This window comes from Babylonia areolata, chromosome 4 (genome assembly GCF_041734735.1).
Source record: "Babylonia areolata isolate BAREFJ2019XMU chromosome 4, ASM4173473v1, whole genome shotgun sequence".
NCBI lineage: Eukaryota > Metazoa > Mollusca > Gastropoda > Neogastropoda > Buccinidae > Babylonia > Babylonia areolata.
Window position 1 is genome coordinate 22,573,202 of NC_134879.1, and position 18,929 is coordinate 22,592,130.

Sequence of the window (18,929 nt, forward strand, 5' to 3'; positions counted from 1 at the left end):
ACACAGAATAGCGATACCATGACGCAAACACACACACACACAACACCGGACACACACACACACACATTCACACACACTCATACCCCCCCCCCCCCCCCCCCCACACACACACACACACTGACACACACACATACACTGACACACACAATCATCATCCGTGAGTCATTATCATCATCGTACCAGTACGCGTGCACTCCCACACACAGACACACCGCACACAATATATCACCAGCACACATACGTACGCCCCCCATCCCCGCTCCCCACCCCCTACCCCCACACACGCCCCTGTCCATACACTGACACACACCTGACCGACACAGATTCACCGAGGGGGTCACACACACACACACACACACACACACACACATACACACACACACGCGTGCGCGCGTGCACACACACTGCCACACACACGCACACACACACACACACACACACACACACACACACACACACACACACACGTGACAATAGCTTAAAATACACGTGCAATCCCCCACTGGCACCCCCCCCCCCACACACACACACACACACACACACACCCCTGATACTCACATACACACCTAACTGACACAGATACACCGAGAAGTCACACGAGCCAACACACACACACACACACACACACACACACACACACACAGACATAATTACACTGGCAGACAGACACAGATACCGTGACACACAGACACAGACACTGACACACGGACACACAGACACACACACACACACACACACACACACACACACACACACACATACACACACACATACAAACGCGCGTGTGCATACGTATGTACACACCGTCAGTCCACAAATGAGCGCTGACTATAGAACGGGAACGACTCATTGCAAGGATGGGCGCACCAGACTGGCACGCGCTCAACGCAATAATACCTCTGACGTCACGTACATCGGCAGCACGTGCCGGCTCCAGAATGTTATCACCGATTACCAGACAGGCGATAATTCATCACTCACATACACTGGCTGTTTTTATACAACTTCATGTCATCTGACAACGGTTACAAACATCTACGTTACTTCTGAAGAGACGACAGGGGGAAAACACACACACATACACACGCGCGCGCACACACACACTTACCATTGTAACACTGTATCTCCACGCCTCTTATCCTCGCTGTCTTGTGAATGTCGAGCGAACAAGAACGTTGGCACTGCCAGCGGCCCACCCCCCTTTCACTTTTACGTTTACCGTTGCGCTGGTTTCGGCGGAGGGATACAGATGCTAATCTGGTGATGGTGGAACAACTACCTCTGTGACAACACCAAGCGGAGCACTGAACTCAAAGAACTGACAGACATGTATATCCTGCTTCAATGATTCCTTTTCTCGCCATACGGCTTCAAAGCGCCGCTCAGACTGGGAACTTTTTCTCCAGGGAGGTGTGAACTCTTTGAGTCTGGCGGATGTTTTCAGAACGTGCCCCCCCCCGACCCCGCGTGGTGAGGCCTCCGGGGTGAAGTCAGAGGGCTGCAGATGTGTGTAGACCTTTTATGGGAAACCGTCAGGGGTTTTAGACCGCTCGCTCTGTGGCTTTTTTGTCTTCCCAATCGGAACAAGTGCTTTGTACAACTTGTTCAGTCAGTGGCGCAAATGACTGGCGACTACAAAGAATGAAAACCGGTTCAACTTTGGACGGTGACAACAGTTGTCATAACGCCAAGAACAATCCTCTCGCTGTGGGAACCAACCGAAGCTGCTGCTGCACCTTCCGCGCTGTTTATTTTCATCAGGCACGGGCTGGCTTGCTGGTTGGTATCGCCACACGCAATGAAGTGCAAATAACTGTCCAGAGATTCCGCAGACCGAGGCAATTATATGCACGTGCTTAGCCACGTAATCGGAGAGAGCAGACGGGGGCAAAGTTTGACAGGTTAAATAGTCCGTACGTTCTCTTCACAACGCATCTCTTTCTGGGCTTGCTCGCGAAACATGCATGCAGTCAGACTGGTTCTGTGGGCCGTCGGAGCACTTGAAGAATGCAGTGCATGCCCTCTTTCTGCGGAAAGACATGGAGGGAGGAGGGAGGGTTGGGGAGGTGGGGAAGTGTGGGCACATACTTTTGCTTACCTGCCTATTTCTGGCCGTAGCAGTCAGACTTGGCTGAGAGGGAGAGAGGCTGAGTTGAGTTTTCGCCAGCAGGTAAATACACCTCCCTCATTCCCCCCCCCCCCCCCCCCCCCCCCCCCTTTCATCCTTCCCATGTTCCCCATTCCCTGTCTGCCGTGTGTCACGAGCTAGTCAGACTCGGCTCACAGACATCATTTAACCCCCCCCCCGTCCCCCCGTCCTACCTCCTTCCCCCAACAGGCCCGTGTGTGTCTGTAGAGTCCTGTGTGTGTGTGTGTGTGTGTGCCGGCTCATCAGCTTGAAATTTCTTTCCTCACTCGACATTCTTGGATTCAGAAAACATTCACTAACTGGAAAAAACAACAACAACAACAACAACACTAGTATATCAATCAGCTTGAAATTGTACTAAGTACATAAAAGTGTTCTTTCATGGCCTCGGAAATGTATACCCCGACTTCAATTAGTAGTCAGAAAATGTACGTTTTTAGAAAGGTACTCAATTATTCAATCGATCCGGCTGAACAAGTACCTGATGAATTAATGAAAGCTAAGTCACTTCGAACAGCCTAAAAAAAAACAACTTCAATGGCAGCCTCGGTGAAAATGTATTTTGATAGTCTTACTAAAAAAAAAAAAGCATATATTTCAGTACAAGCCTGCAGATTTGACTCCAGTCCGACTTTGTCCCACATAAAGTGAAGCCTAACAATATACACTGTTAACATGACAGTGACAATGATAATTTATAATTATACTCAGTTCAGTTAACCTATTTTTTTTTAAAAGGTACTCTGATAACCAGAAATGTATTTCTATCATGGAGCCTTCCCGAAAGATGCACTTTGGTCAACACTGACGAAAATGTACTTCTTTCGGCTTTGAAAACGTTAGAAAAAGCAGCAACAACAACAAAACAAACAAATGTAACTGCTTCGCCAGTCAGGCCAAACTTGATTCTCTCAGCTGCGCCGGGTGTGAAATAATGCAGTGTGTGCCTATTTCCGAGAACCGAACCGGAAAGAAAAGAATGGAGAGTTGAAGTGGAGGAGAACAGCCTTGCAATGAAAAGGGAGTGCGGGTGCAGTGCGTGCGCACGTGTGTGGGGGTGAAGGGGGGGAGGGAGAGGGGCCGCGCAGGGAGGGGGGTGGAGCACATTGTTTGGTTCCCTAGTCGCAATTCACGTACCCACCATGACTGCATTCAAGTTGACGCCCGCAATGATGCCTACTGCAGACAATAAAATAATATCCACGTAGCCTCATACCATTGAACAATCATCACGGCCAAAGCATTGTTCGTCATCTTATTTGACTGTCCCAACGCCGTCATTTGAAAATGATGATACTAACACGAATGGTAATAAAATTAACAATACATATATACACTATATCAATGCATATATATATTATATGTATATATGTGTGTGTGTGTGTGTGTGTGTGTGTGTGTGTGTGTGTGTGTGTGTGTGTGTGCGAGTGATGCTGATTTTTTCACGCTTTTTGGAGAAAAAAATGTTTGTGGTCAGTCATTGTTCAAGTTGACTTCGAAGCAGCAGCTGTACTCCAAAGATTTCGCTGCGTGTATATGCATACTGAATGGACAAGGCGCTTGAACGTGCGAAGTATACTGCGTCAGCTGAAATAACGCGTTCATCAGTACTATTTTTTCTGGTTAGACAGCAGTATTTTCTTTTATTCTGAGTGATGAATCATGGCCAAAGAGCTTGCATAATCAGCACGGCCGCCATATGTATAGCTACCGATTTCATGGATTGAGTGTGTTTAACTGCCATCGTTATCCATATCCATGTCGTAAAGGCGTACTTATCCCTTTCAGGTTCATAGGGGAGGTAAACGCAGTCACTATAGACGTGTATATTCTGGTTCGCAGTGACAGTGATTTAGGTTACAATGATTTAGGAGCGATCATGGCGGTCAGTTTGCGCCTATGGTGAATCTGAAGTTTGGAAAAGAAGTTTAATCAGTGCGGTAGGAAATTGGAAGGGAGATAATTACGGACCGCCACTTTCCGTGCTAGGTGCTGTGCCCATGGAAGGGAGATAATTATCGCCACTTTCCGTGCTCAGTGCTGTGCCCATGGAAGGGAGATAATTATGGACCGCCACTTTCCGTGCTCAGTGCTGTGCCCATGGAAGGGAGATAATTATCGCCACTTTCCGTGCTTAGTGCTGTGTCCACGGAAGGGAGATAATTGTCGCCACTTTCCGTGCTTAGTGCTGTGCCCATGGAAGGGAGATAATTATGGACCGCCACTTTCCGTGCTCAGTGCTGTGCCCATGGAAGGGAGATAATTATCGCCACTTTCCGTGCTCAGTGCTGTGCCCATGGAAGGGTGGCAGATGGAAGTGGCAGAATGGGAAAGACGCTTATATGCCAGTACAGTGTCTTTGAGGGTCTGGGTTCCAGTTCCGATCTCACCCTCTCTCCCAAGTTAGACTGGAAAATCAAACAGAGCTTCTCGTCAGTTCATTCGGATGAGACGATAAACGGAGGTCCCGTGTCAGTGCAGCACGGCACGCACTCGTCACGTGACTTGGCGCGCTGAAAAAGAACCCATGGCAACACCGACCGGCGAGTGTTCTCAGGCAAAACTGTGTAAAAGAAGTCCACCCTGTATATACACGCAAACAATTAAATCGTTGGATTACACAATGACTGACTGCAAACTTTTTTTTTTCTTTCTTTAAAAAGCGTGAATGAAAAATCAACATCACACACACACACACACACACACACACACACACACACACACACACACACACACACACACACATGACATGAACATCATGCCTACATTCAAGACGTGACAAGGGGTGGTGGGTTATGTCGCTGGTCAGGCATCCGCCCAGCTGAGATGTGGTGAAGCGTATATGGACCTGCCGTCCGGATTGAGTGGCGCTCCTTGAGAAACTGAAACTGTGCCCATTTCACGGGTCAAGTTGGACACCTGTGAATTTGGGACTGCGCGCCGGAACTACCCCAGGAAGACGGAACTACCCCTGTAAGTGGGGAAAGGGGGGAGGGGTGCTGAGACAACACTGTACTGACACCAGTATATATAACACAGATAAGACACTATGTCCATCATTCCAAATACCGCAAATACATGACGTGACTCGATAAACAGTCACGATCCATGTCCACGCATAGCTGTGTGTGTGTGTGTGTGTTCAGAAGCATATGTACAAGTGCAGCTGGAAGTTCATGGACAATGGTTACATAGGTCACGACTGGCTTCTCAGATTTTATTGAATGGGAAACATACACAAAGCAGTATGACAGATATATGTAAGATGTCTTTCACTGACACAGAGGGATTAGGTCAGCAGTACTTCACTGATGAACTGGAGATTCCTGATCGTCATTATTCTCACCATAAAACCAGTCAGCTTTAAACATCTCCGCAGCTTCGTCGTCTTGATGACTGAGGCGAGTGGTTAACTCTCTCCATACGAACGGCGAAAGAGAAGACGTTAACAGCGTTTCACCCCAATTACCACCATCAAAATATTGCAAGCGGAAGGCTGTTTACTGAAGAGGTGAATGTTGACAAAGAATACCACAATTCTGATGACGGAAGCTAAAGGTTGGGTCATTGAGACACCCACTGGACATCCGAGGGGTCTGTGTAGAGGAGAAGAGAGGACTGGCCGTACTGAGTGAGTTAAAGGCCCCATAGCCCTTCACAGCCATGGGCGCAGTGAACTGTTCTCATCCACTATCTCCAGGGCTCGCCATAGCATGTAAGAAGTCGGGGCCCAGTCCTCTCCTCACACCGAAGCGGGGTCCTCCAGCCCTGACTGGTGGTGAACTCTGGATCAGATGTCCGACGCCCGATTGATTCGGCCACGGCACCCACGCCCTGGCATCCTGTGTCACGGACTTATCTGTCTGTCTGTCTGTCTGGTGTTGTGTGTGTGTGTGTGTGGGTGGGTGTGTGGGGGGTGGGGTGTGTGTGTGTGTGTCCGTGATCCTACGTTTTGTTCACGGGACATTTCCCTACCAATCCCTGTGCGCTGAATCAGCATTTGAAATTTGTCTTTTTCGGTATGCATAATGTACTTGCCAAGTACACGTCATGTATTCGCTCTTCCAGACAATAGACGCCTTAAAAGTATGCGCCTGGAGTCCTTTTTGAGAATGGACGCTAAATAAAGTAACTTGATAATAATAATGATAATGATAACAATAAAAAGAAGAAGAACTGTTATTGTTGTTGAATCATCCTCATAATCATCATATATGTATGTATGATAGTCAGTCGTGTCCGACTATGACCATCAGAACAGCAGAGGAGGCAACTGCTCAGTGTCCTGACTATCTGGGCTAGAATTTGATTATGGTGGAGAGTGTCTTGCCCAAGTACATCCCAACTCAGTCTCTCGGCCAAGAGGGGTTTAAGACAGTCGGCGTTGGGGTCGTTCCCAAAGGCCAACTAGCCCCCACGGCTGCAGCACTAAGAGCCAATGCAATCATACATACATACGGGAAAAGTATGCATTCGGGGGTTGTCGCATACTACCATACATTGTTGGTAGTTTTGCCTTCCATTCGGAAAAATCCAAGTTTATTTCAGCGCCACGCAAAGTATTCATGTCGGATCTGAGATGGTCAAATGTCTGACTGCTATCGTCGTTCAAAGACTGAGTCTTTACAGACATACCAAAAGGTGAATGGCGAAAAATCTGTCCGAGACAAAGCTGTCCATCTTGATTGTCTTGTATAAGCATGCACCCAAGTATTCAATCACATTATTACGAATTACTGATTCAACACCTGGAATAGTTAATAAATAATAGACCAATTATTTATACACAAAAGACAACACATCAAACATTGGTGAAAGCTGACAAAACACTTCTTTTGAATTACTGATTCAACACCTGGAATGGTTCATAAATAGTAGACCAATAGTGACCAATACTGTGAAGACAACACATCAACAGACACTGATAAATACTGACAAAACGCTTAATTCTTTCCGTCGAGTGATCAAAACGTTTTGTGAAGTAAAGTAGTGGTCTTTTTTTTTTTTTTTAACTTAAACGAACATGAAATCTGCAGTGACAAAGTGTAATACAGTAATGTGGATGCATCTTTCTATTTATCTGCTCATTCATTTGCCACCACGATGTCCCAGTGGCCTTGCTGAAACAATCTCACAAGGAATCTGGGAGAGGGAAACGGAGGTTGAGTCAGAAGAAAAACCCGATGGGCTGACAACACTGCAGAATAGACAGGACAACCATGCGCAGAGACCCTGGCTTTGACACACAACAGACTGACCAGGGGGGGACATGGTGAACAGTTTTGTGCGGCACCCCTGTGACAATGTGAAACAGAGTTGATCGAGGGAGAAGAAGACTGTGAATCCGATGATTTGTCTTCCTGGCTGTATCGCTACAGCAGTGGTTTCTCACATCCTGGGAGTGTCTCCTTGTCTGAATTTTTGAACTGGAGTTTGGTTCAAGGAAGGTCGTTTCGTGTGTGTGTGTGTGTGCGTGTGCGTGTGTGCGCGCGCGGGGGCGTGTGTGTGTGGGGATAGGTGGGTGTGTTGCTCGAACTTCCTGACCAACACCGCAAGTGTCTGTATCTCTCGGGCCTGGTTAACGCCGGGATGTCATTATGAAAGGAAGTGTGTAGAGTACAGCCTTGTCACGTAGTCCCAAGCCTAAACGGACCTCCCTAGAAGCATCTTCATTATAATCATCAGCAGCATTCTCTATCTTCATAATTAATAAGAAAATGTTTTTGTTGTTTTTTCTTCAGCCGTACCACACGTTTTTAAAAGCTATTACATGACTATATATATTTAACGAAAAGTCGGGTTTGTCAGGTTCATTCAGAGATTTTTTTTTTACCTATCAACTTGTGTGTTTTCTTTCTTTTTAAAAGGCCCCTGAACTGCCATAAAACATCGGTCATCCATGGTCACTGCGTGGAGCCGCTGTCCATTTGCACACAATTAAGGACTGAAAACTATTAATAGCATGTATAACTACCCATCCATCCACACCATCTTTCCATTCTGAAGAGGCTGCTCATCCACTTGGTATGCTGCTGATCTCGGCTGCCCAACTGGCTGCTTACAGCATACTGATTCCCCTCGGCGATCTCTCTCATGGTATCAGGTTCAGTTTCTCAAGGAGGCGTTACAGCATCAGGGGAAATCCTGAAATGCTACTCCACACACGCCAGGCAGATGCCTACCAGCAGCATAACCCAACGTCACGCCTCATGTGTATGCATATATATTTTTGTGCACTGTATGACTTGTGTCAGAATGGATTTCTTCTACAGAATTCTGCCAGAGAAAGACTAACGTTGTCATGAGTTGTGTTGGGTTTGTTTTTTTTTCAGCATGCCAAGTGTGTGCTGCACACCATTACTTGGTTTATCATCTCATCTGAATGACTAGATGCTCAGTTTGATTTTCCAGTCAAACTTGAGAGAAAAGGCGACACTGAGATTCGCACCCAGGCCCTCACTGTATTGGTGGATAAGCATCATAACCATTCCACTACCTTCCTCCTTGTCGAGTCAAACAAGGAAAATTTATTGAGATAAAGAAGGCTGCTGGTTGGTGCGAAAGAACTGGGTTGACTTAACTATGCGACACCTTAAATAAGCAAGGTCGTTGTAAGAGGGGACAACTGTGTATAATTTTTAGCTGTTAAAAAAAAATGTTTGTTTGTTGTTCTTTGTGATATGTTTGGAGAATTTTCAGTTCATAGTTGTTGTTTTTTTTATGTACTATACTACCGATTATTCAATGTGACCCTAGTACACTTGCTTGTAAAGATGTTTATTTTCTTCTCTTCTGCAGGTATTGCAGGAGTGTTGGCAAGGGTTTTGTAGTGAGTGCATGTAAATGGGCTGATATTGGTCCTGTGAGTGATAAATGTTAGTGGATCTACATGTACAGCTTGATAACTGATTTAAAGCTGACTTCACGGGTCAGAACAAGCATTTTCTAATCAAATGAAAAATAAAGTAATACTGAAAAATCTTATTCAGCAAAAAAAAGAAAAAAAGAAAAAAAAAAAGAAGAGAATATTCTTCCCTTCTACTTGACCTTAAGTGGGTGGTCATGATGCTGGTCGTTCGGATAAGATGATAAACCGAGATCCAATGTGCAGCATGCGCTTAACGCACATAAATGAACCCACAACAACAGAACGATTATTACCGGCAAAATTCTGTAGAAAAATCCATTTGACAGGAAAAACAAATACACTTGAAGACAGAAAAAAAAACCCATACATGAAGACGGGTAGTGCTCTCACTGTAGCGACATGCTCTACATGGGGAGAGCAGCCTGAATTTCACACAGAGAAATCCGTTGTGACAAGAGTAATGCAAATGAACAATTCAACATAGATGTAGAAAGTGACTGTCAGAAAACCACACACACCTTGAAACCAACAATACAAAGTATATGTAACAAGTAACTCAGAAAACCACACACACCCAGAAATCAACAATACAAAGCAGACATAACAAGTGACTGTCAGAAAACCACACACACCCAGAAATCAACAATACAAAGCAGACGTAACAAGTGACTGTCAGAAAACCACACACACCGATAAATCAACAATACAAAGCAGACGTAACAAGTGACTGTCAGAAAACCACACACACGCAGCACACAAGTGGGAGGATGGCCTGTACTTTATTCTTCAAACAGGGATGTACATGCACACACATGCAAGCAAAGCAAACTAACAGCAAAAAGAAAGAGCTGATCGAAGCGCTACACGAACACCCCTGTGTCCTCCTCTCCACTGACACAGCGACGACACAACCAGACACAACGGTGCACATCCCCTGAAGACCGTCCACCACAGGCTGTCAGCTTACCTTCCAGTAGAGGGAGAGTCTTCACTTGTCAAACTCATCTAACTAAACGTGAAGAGGAAGACGTCAAAAGGGACATCACTTAACATACATAAAACATGGTACCATGAATCTGTATACTTTTTTTTTTTTTGGATCAAGTATGCCAATGATGACACAAACCCACTTTTGAATAAATTATTTTTTTAAATGGTTAATAATGCATTAATTTTTTTTTTGTTTTTACATTATTACACAACATCTTACATAAAAACAAACTGTATCACACATTTTGATTCTTATGGATAATGTAGGTGTAGCCTGTTTTCATAACTATACAAATTTCATGTGTTCATTTTTTATTTTAATAAATATGATTTGCAGTTAAAAGTATGGAAGTATGATAACACTGGCTGCTTATCGAAGAAGGAAAATGGTGCAGGAAGATAGGGGCATCAATAGCAAGTGCAAAAGCGTAATAAGTGATCTTAAAAACATGAAAAATATAAACTTCAAAAGAATCTTATACAATGGAGACTGATAAATACCTTAAAAATCAGATCTATTGCACACGGCTGAAAGCTATTGCACATGTGTATTGCACGAACTTGAACTGAGTTCAGAAATTTGATGTTGAAACATCATCCGACAGTAATGCACAGATCACCAACAATAATCAAGTCATTAATGAAACAACCACTATGTTGATTAAAAAAAAAAGCACTACAAAATCTAAAGGCACAGATTAAATGCAGATCTCCACAAACCTAAAGAAATCCATCAAACTTCTCTTCCAGTCTCACATAATGAAAAGAATTTGTATCACAAATCTGCTCACTGAAACCTTTCCTTTCACATTAAGGTAGGGAAACCAAATGCAAAGAGACAAACATTGCAATAACAAGAACGTGAGCTACACAGAATGCATAAAGAAAAGAAGTACAATCATGCTTTGCAGATGTTAACATTCCTCATTCCCCCTCACTTCTTTTTAAAATGGCAATGGGTATAACATTCTGGAACACACACACACACACACACACACACAGGACAAATAAATTCTAAATGGCAACTCTGAAGGAATGGGTTACTCCATTCATCGACACTCCCGCTGTCAATGCAACGAACTCCACATAACCATTCACACCACATTGATACATACTATATTCTGCTCTTTGCATTTTCGACAGTCAATATACTCAAGATTTTTTATTTGACGGTTTCTATCTCTTGCGCATTTTATCAAATACCGAAGGTTTGGGTTTGAGCATGTAAAATGGACTGGATAACACACTCTACACAATGTTTTTCAGGGTTTTTTAAAATGACAAAGGAGACGGAAACACAAGACGTGTAGTGGGGAAAAGAACTCCAAACTTCAGAAGCATACCCTTCCAAGTCTCTCCCCATGGGCCAGTTCACTGGGCGTGTGCCAATTAACAGGGTGCAGGGATAGGGGAAGGGAACACACACAACACAGCTCAACACCTAGACAGTCTTCCTGCAGTCTCCATCATTCATCTATTAGCTCTTTGCAGTCTGTATTCTTTCTGCAGTCTCAATTCTTTGCTGCTGTCTTTTTGTAATCTCTAGGATTTGCAACTGCTTTTTGCAATATCCATAATTTGCTACTGCCTTATTGCAATCTTTAAAATTTGCAAATGTCTTTTTGCAGTCTCATATTTTTTTTGCAGTCTCTGTATTATGTTAACAACTCTGTTTGCAGTCTCCATACTTCACTATATACCCACAGCACTGCGCATCAATAATGAAATACTAACTTCAAAACTGATTCAGCCAGTAAAAGAGAACGAAAAAACAGGAGGGGGGAAAAACTGTTCATATGAACACATTCCTTAACAAGACAGCCTGTATAAATGTAAACTCTAGACACAGACACCTGTACAAACTGGCTGGTACCCTGGCTGGCCAGGTTTGGGCGGAAATTCAGCAGTTTAGAAAACGACACACTGGCCTACACAGACCCCACATCCAGTCCTCTCATCTACAGCAGCCTCATCTCTAGGACTCCTGTCTGTCAAACTCCACTTTGTCAAGTCCTGGTAACAAGTCACACAACGCAACACCACTGCCGTTTGTCTTAATCCACTTTGTCAAGTCCTGGTAACAAGTCACACAACGCAACACCACTGCCGTTTGTCTTAATCCACTTTGTCAAGTCCTGGTAACAAGTCACACAATGCAACACCACTGCCGTTTGTCTTAATCCACTTTGTCAAGTCCTGGTAACAAGTCACACAATGCAACACCACTGCCGTTTGTCAAACTCAAGTCTGTCAAGTCCTAGCAACAAGTCACACAATGCACAAAAAAAAAAAAGTAAAGAGAGTCACTGCAAGGTTCAAAAAGAGACACAAAAGACACTGTCCATGTTGTAAACTCCACAGAGGGCAAGAAGACAGGGGCTGCAATGCCCTGACCACGACTGGACTCCACACAATGTCTGTAGTGTCCATGTGTGGAGAACCAGCAGCACAGGTCCTCCATCAGCCAGACGGCTCCGACTCGTGCTGCTTGATGAAACAGTCACCCACAGGGAAGAAGTCCCAGCACCGCTGTTGGTAGAGCTCCCACACATAGGTCTCCTGCCCTGTGTACTCTGTGTCCGGCTTGTTGATCAGGTGCATGATGAAAAACCTGACAACACAACACATCACTCTTTAGCAGTCATGCTTGTAAGTTAAAAAAACACTTCCCATAATAGTAGTAGAGTATTGGAAGTGTTGGTTTTTTTTGTGCCCAGCTTGTTGATCTAGCAGATCCAAGTATAATGAAGAACCTGCCAACAAACCACATCACAGCTCACTCTTCAGCTGCCATGTTTCTCAGCAAAAAAACACTTCCCAGCCCCAAATATTTCAGACTCAACGCTCAGTCACACAATCTGGTTTGAGTGAAAACTCAGTGCACTTTTTCACTTTAAATTCAGTCAAGGGGGGAAGGTAAGTCAATATCCTATTGCACAGGAAAGCTGGCTGCAGCTGTCAAGTACTGTTACACAAATGAAAAACAGTACGCTTAACTTCACAACTCCATGTTGACTATCATCACCTATGCTGGTGATCTGTCTGGTCAACTGAAGTTGCCTATGGCAGCGAAAGAGCTACATACCTCTTAACTACCTTTTCACAATATATACACACACACACACACACACAACCAAAACAAAAGAAGGTTAAGATTAAAGGGCCCACAGTCTTTTACAGCCAACTGGGGCAGTGAATTCATACCCACTGTGTCTAGGGCTCGACACAGGATAGCAGGGCCCAGTTTCTTTCTCCGTTTTAACTTCCCTCAACCATTGTCAGGTACCCATCCAACTCAAGTCCGGTACCCATTCTGGCTGGAGTGAGGACAGTGGGGATGAAGAGCCATTCCCAGCAACACAGCACCATGCTGAAATGGGGCCTCAAACCCTCATCACTGGTCAACACACGATCCTAAGTCCACAAACCCTCATCACTGGTCAACACACGATCCTAAGTCCACAAACCCTCATCACTGGTCAACACACGATCCTAAGTCCACAAACTCTCATCACTGGTCAACACACGATCCTAAGTCCACAAACCCTCATCACTGGTCAACACAGGATCCTAAGTCCACAAACCCTCATCACTGGTTAACACACGATCCTAAGTCCACAAACCCTCATCACTGGTCAACACACGATCCTAAGTCCACAAACCCTCATCACTGGTCAACACACGATCCAAAGTCCAATGCCTAACTGATTCTGACACAGCACCTCCATTTCATAAATAAATACAAACAAATATGGGCATTAGAAAATAATGCTAAAGCATGTACAGTACTAATAATTATAAGCATTCCTGGGACACATTTTTCCTGAGATAAAATCCCGTTTCAGCCGCATTTCCCTGAAGGAAACATGATCCACAGAATATTCGTCTCCCAGGTGGCAGGAGACACTCCTAGTTTTGCTGTTAGCTTTATTTTTCAAAATGTCAAAGACCTGGCCTTTCAAACCCTATGACATTTCAACAGATTCTATGCAGACCTCAAACATGAATACAGCAGCAAACATGTTTGCAGTGTCCTCAGCAAAAAGTGAGCCCCTCTCACACTTCAAATTGCATTCTAAACAAAAAAGATATAACCAACAGTGCGCAGCATATGCATGTGCATCATTTTACGTGTGTAAACATGTGATCAAGTACAAGGACACAAAACGCCTGTTCTGGTACTCACATGTAGTTGGCAAAGTTGTGTTCGTTCATCACATGTTTTTCAAAACCATGCGGTACTTTGTCGAAATACTCCTTGCCAATGCCGCAGATGAAGCACTTGGACTGAAAACACAGAAACACTTGAGCATCAGATGGATATATGATAACACACCTGTGCATGAACATGGAAGAAGAGCAGGAAGATGATGCGAACAGCACCAAAACCATGAAAGATGACAGTAAAGGGAAGTTGACTGGCAGCCCAGCAGCAGAGGCAAGAAAGCAGTTTTTGTGTGTGTGTTTTGGAGGTTCTTTTTTGCTTCTCTCAAAGTGATTGCCCAACCAGTTGGCATCATTGTCCATCATTAGATAACTGAGAATATTTCCTTGGTTATGTTTAGACATAAAGAAAACAGAAATCAAGGTAGTATGTCAATGAAAAGTGTCATTTTTTGTGTGCTCAAGGGAGCAACATCAAACGCATTTTTGGCTCATGACAGTCTGTGTGATAAACCCTGCGCTTAGGTTGTGTGTGTGTGTGTGTGTGTGTGTGTGTGTGTGTGTGTGTGTCCATGATAAATATTAACAAATTCATTTTCTCTAAAAGTATGTTCGTCGACTCATGAGTCTGTATGTATGTATGTATGTATGTATGTGTGTGTGTGTGTGTGTGTGTGTGTGTGTGTGTGTGTGTGTGTGTGTGTGTGTGTGTGTGTGTGTGTGTGTGTGTGTGTGTGTGTGTGTGTGTGTGTGTGTGTGTCCATGATAAATATCAACAAATTCATTTTCTCTAAAAGTATGTTCGTCAACTCTAAATGTGTCTCAAAAATAAGAAAAAAATATTGTTCTTTCCACACATGATAATCTTGACAGTGCACTTCAGGGAAGGGCACAAAAAACTGATTAATAGCAGCTAATTTCTGTTTTTAAGCTGAAACACCAAACGCTGACATGGATTAGAATGGAAGTTACACTGACTGCAAGAATTTACTGGCTTAAAATAGAAGAACCTGGTGTGCAAAAGGGGTATCAAAATGACACTCAATCATCAACCACTCTAAATCTAACCATGGCAGCTGACGCAGCCAAATACTGACCTCCATATCCTCCTTCACCTGCTCCAGCTGGTCTCTCAGCTCTCCAAAGGCATCGATGATCAGACCTGCCACACAGCCAGCACAGGTGTCAGTGTTGTGTCATACTGTTGTCAGTGACCTACTGCCATCACTACTGTGTGTGTTGTGTCATACTGTTGTCAGTGACCTAATGCCATCACTACTGTGTGTGTTGTGTCATACTGTTGTCAGTGACCTATTGCCATCACTACTGTGTGTGTTGTGTCATACTGTTGTCAGTGACCTACTGCCATCACTACTGTGTGTGTTGTGTCATACTGTTGTCAGTGACCTAATGCCATCACTACTGTGTGTGTGTTGTGTCAATGATCCATTGCCAACAACGATGTGTGTGTTCTGTCATACTGTTGTCAGTGACCTACTGCCATCACTACTGTGTGTGTTGTGTCATACTGTTGTCAGTGACCTATTGCCATCACTACTGTGTGTGTGTTGTGTCATACTATTGTCACTGACCTATTGCCATCACTACTGTGTGTGTTGTGCCACTGTTATCAGTGAGCTATTGCCATCACTACTCTGTGTGTTGTGTCATACTGTTGTCAGTGACCTACTGCCATCACTAGTGTGTGTGTTGTGTCATACTGTTGTCAGTGACCTACTGCCATCACTACTGTGTGTGTTGTGTGTCAATGATCCATGTGTCAACCAATGTGTGTGTGTTGTGATTTTGTTATCAATGACCCATTGTCAACAACGATGTGTGTGTTCTGTCATACTGTTGTCAGTGACCTACTCCCATCACTACTGTGTGCATTCTGTCTTACTGTTGTCAATGATCCATTGCCAACACTGATGAGTGTGTTCTGTCATTTGGTTATCAATGACCCATTGCCAACACTGATGAGTGTGTTCTGTCACTTTGTTATCAATGACCCATTGTCAACACCAATGTGTGTGTTCTGTCATTTGATTATCAATGACCCACTGTCAACACCAGTGTGTGTGTTCTATCACTTTGTTATCAATGACCCATTGTCAACACTGATGAGTGTGTTCTGTCATTTGGTTATCAATGACCCATTGCCAACACTGATGAGTGTGTTCTGTCACTTTGTTATCAATGACCCATTGTCAACACCAATGTGTGTGTTCTGTCATTTGATTATCAATGACCCACTGTCAACACCATTGTGTGTGTTCTGTCATTTTGTTATCAATGACCCATTGTCAACACCAATGTGTGTGTTCTGTCATTTGATTATCAATGACCCACTGTCAACACCATTGTGTGTGTTCTGTCATTTTGTTATCAATGACCCACTGTCAACACCATTGTGTGTGTTCTGTCATTTTGTTATCAATGACCCACTGTCAACACCAATGTGTGTGTTCTGTCATTTTGTTATCAATGACCCACTGTCAACACCAGTGTGTGTGTTCTGTCATACTGTTATCAATGACCCACTGTCAACACCTGTGTGTGTTCTATCACTTTGTTATCAATGACCCATTGTCAACACCAATGTGTGTGTTCTGTCACTTCGTTATCAATGACCCATTGTCAACACCAATGTGTGTGTTGTGTCACTTCGTTATCAATGACCCATTGTCAACACCAATGTGTGTGTTCTGTCATTTGGTTATGAATGACCCACTGTCAACACCGGTATGTGTTCTGTCATTTGGTTATTAATGACCAAGTACCAACACCAATGTGTGTGTTCTGTCATTTTATTATCAATGACCCACTGTCAACACCAATGTGTGTGTTCTGTCACTTTGTTATCAATGACCCATTGTCAAAACCAATGTGTGTGTTCTGTCATTTTGTTATCAATGTCCTACTGGTCCACACTGAATTCTATCCTATAATCCAGCCTGACCGAACATGTGGTCATGAAGACAGCTTCATTTTATCTTGAAGGCACACACCAGCTCTTCAATGACCAGATCTTATGGCACACATACCAGCTCTGTTTCCCCCCTTTTGTTTTATTCAGAATTAATCAATCACAACTAAAAAAAAAAAAAAAATTTAAATAAAAAAAAAACCCTACATACACATCAAATCATTTGCCCACTTATGTATATGTATGTACAGAATTATCTGAATAATAAACAGTAAAATATTTACCCTGAATGATGGCAAGGAGAATGACGATGACGAAAAAGAAGAAAGTAATGTCAAACAGGATTCTGTAAGTCTCGTAGCTGTCTCCGTCTGCGGGCTCGATCTCATCACCTGCAGAACAGAGCGTGAACATCATTACTGGGTTGATTAACAATGACAGTGGCATACACAGTGGAAGACAAGTGACCCACAGACAAAGTAGGAGGTACCTCCCGAATGTGCTACATATAAACAGCACTTGGTATTTATGAATATTGCCTACACTTGAAGTAGGTTTAGCATAACTATATTCAACAATGGGGTTTTTAGAATTAAAAAAAAATTCAGTGAGACTATTTTCAACTATGTTTTTCGTAGGAACTACAGTTTATGACAATAATAATATGATTTCTTGGTGAGCTCAACAAATACTCTATGTATTTTTTACAAAAAAGAAAAGAAAAAAAGATAAAATATGTCATATGTGTACTGTGAAATGACCAAAACAAAAAAGGCCCAGTCAATGTAGTCATACTGTATGTGTATTGTGCAATACCGTAACAAAAATTTCTGTTTTTCTAGAAAATACACATATTTTTCAGCAGTGTGATATTGAAATAACAATTTTAAAAACATATGAAAAATCAACAACAACAAAAACATACAGACATATATTGCTTGTTGCCTCATAGGAGACAGTATTTCAATTCTGATTTCCAGTTCTTCTGCCTCATAGAAAAGAGATTGTATTCCATCTCTGTCCATTTCTTTCTCTTCCTACTTTTTTTTTCCTGCATCACCTCACTGAAAAACAGAATCTTCATTGATGAAAGAAAGAAATATGCACTTTGAGTTCTATTTCATCGATTTCATCACTTTATTGATTCTTTTTTTTCTATTGTAATTTTTTTTATGCCTCTCAGCCATGAGGTAAAAAGGGCAATTCAGTGAAACGTTTTGTCAGAAAATTCAGTAAGCAAGAAAATTAAGTGGAATAAAATGCTGGGGTGTAGGAAAAACAAAAATAACCAAATAAACAAACAAAAAGAAAAACAAAAAAAAAACCAAACACCCAGCCAAAGCGGTACAATCATCAACACTGAAAATGATACTGACCAATGCCGCCACCAGCTCTGACTCCGGTGTGCAGGTGGTAGATAAAGCACTGCAACAAACATCACCCTGACTGTCACGACACAGTTCTCACCATTCACTGGTCCGATTTTCACACATCAGTGCTCCCCCCATGACTGTCATGACACGTTCATCATCCTTCGCTGGTCCAATTATCACAACACAAACATCACCGTTCACTGATCCAATATATACATAATAATAACAATAATAATAATAATAATATTTTATTTTCATATAGCGCTATAATTCAAGCATAAGCAAGCTCTACACGCTTTACAATCCAGTACCTAAAGTGAAACAAGAAAACATATAAAAAGCAGTAGAAACATAAAACAGAATCATTAATATCACAAAAACACAATGTATAAAACTCACAAAGTAAAATACTCTCAATACTACAACTGTTACACTCCAAAACACACACACACAGAC

General features: G+C 43.0%; 2 protein-coding genes across 20 annotated transcripts in view; both read right to left on the reverse strand.

Annotated features, from left to right (window-relative positions):
• Positions 1-1,968, reverse strand: part of LOC143280961 (uncharacterized) — a 21,263-nt gene extending 19,295 nt beyond the window's left edge. For both annotated transcript variants that reach the window (XR_013055081.1, XM_076585786.1), the window contains exon 1: positions 1,109-1,968. Coding sequence is in view for 1 of the 2 variants with exons in the window: in XM_076585786.1 (XP_076441901.1) it covers positions 1,109-1,111 (3 nt within the window). In the remaining variant the exon portion in view is untranslated. The remainder of the gene's footprint in view (positions 1-1,108) is intronic.
• Positions 1,969-9,780: 7,812 nt separating this feature from the next.
• The window catches only part of LOC143280962 (ryanodine receptor-like), a 224,004-nt gene continuing 214,855 nt past the window's right edge, over positions 9,781-18,929 (reverse strand). For all 18 annotated transcript variants that reach the window (XM_076585792.1, XM_076585799.1, XM_076585793.1 and 15 more), the window contains 5 exons: positions 18,477-18,525; positions 17,385-17,492; positions 15,269-15,333; positions 14,194-14,294; positions 9,781-12,618 (listed from right to left, as the gene is read on the reverse strand). In XM_076585792.1, coding sequence (XP_076441907.1) covers positions 12,468-12,618; positions 14,194-14,294; positions 15,269-15,333; positions 17,385-17,492; positions 18,477-18,525 — 474 coding nt within the window. In that variant the 3' untranslated portion in view covers positions 9,781-12,467. The remainder of the gene's footprint in view (positions 12,619-14,193; positions 14,295-15,268; positions 15,334-17,384; positions 17,493-18,476; positions 18,526-18,929) is intronic.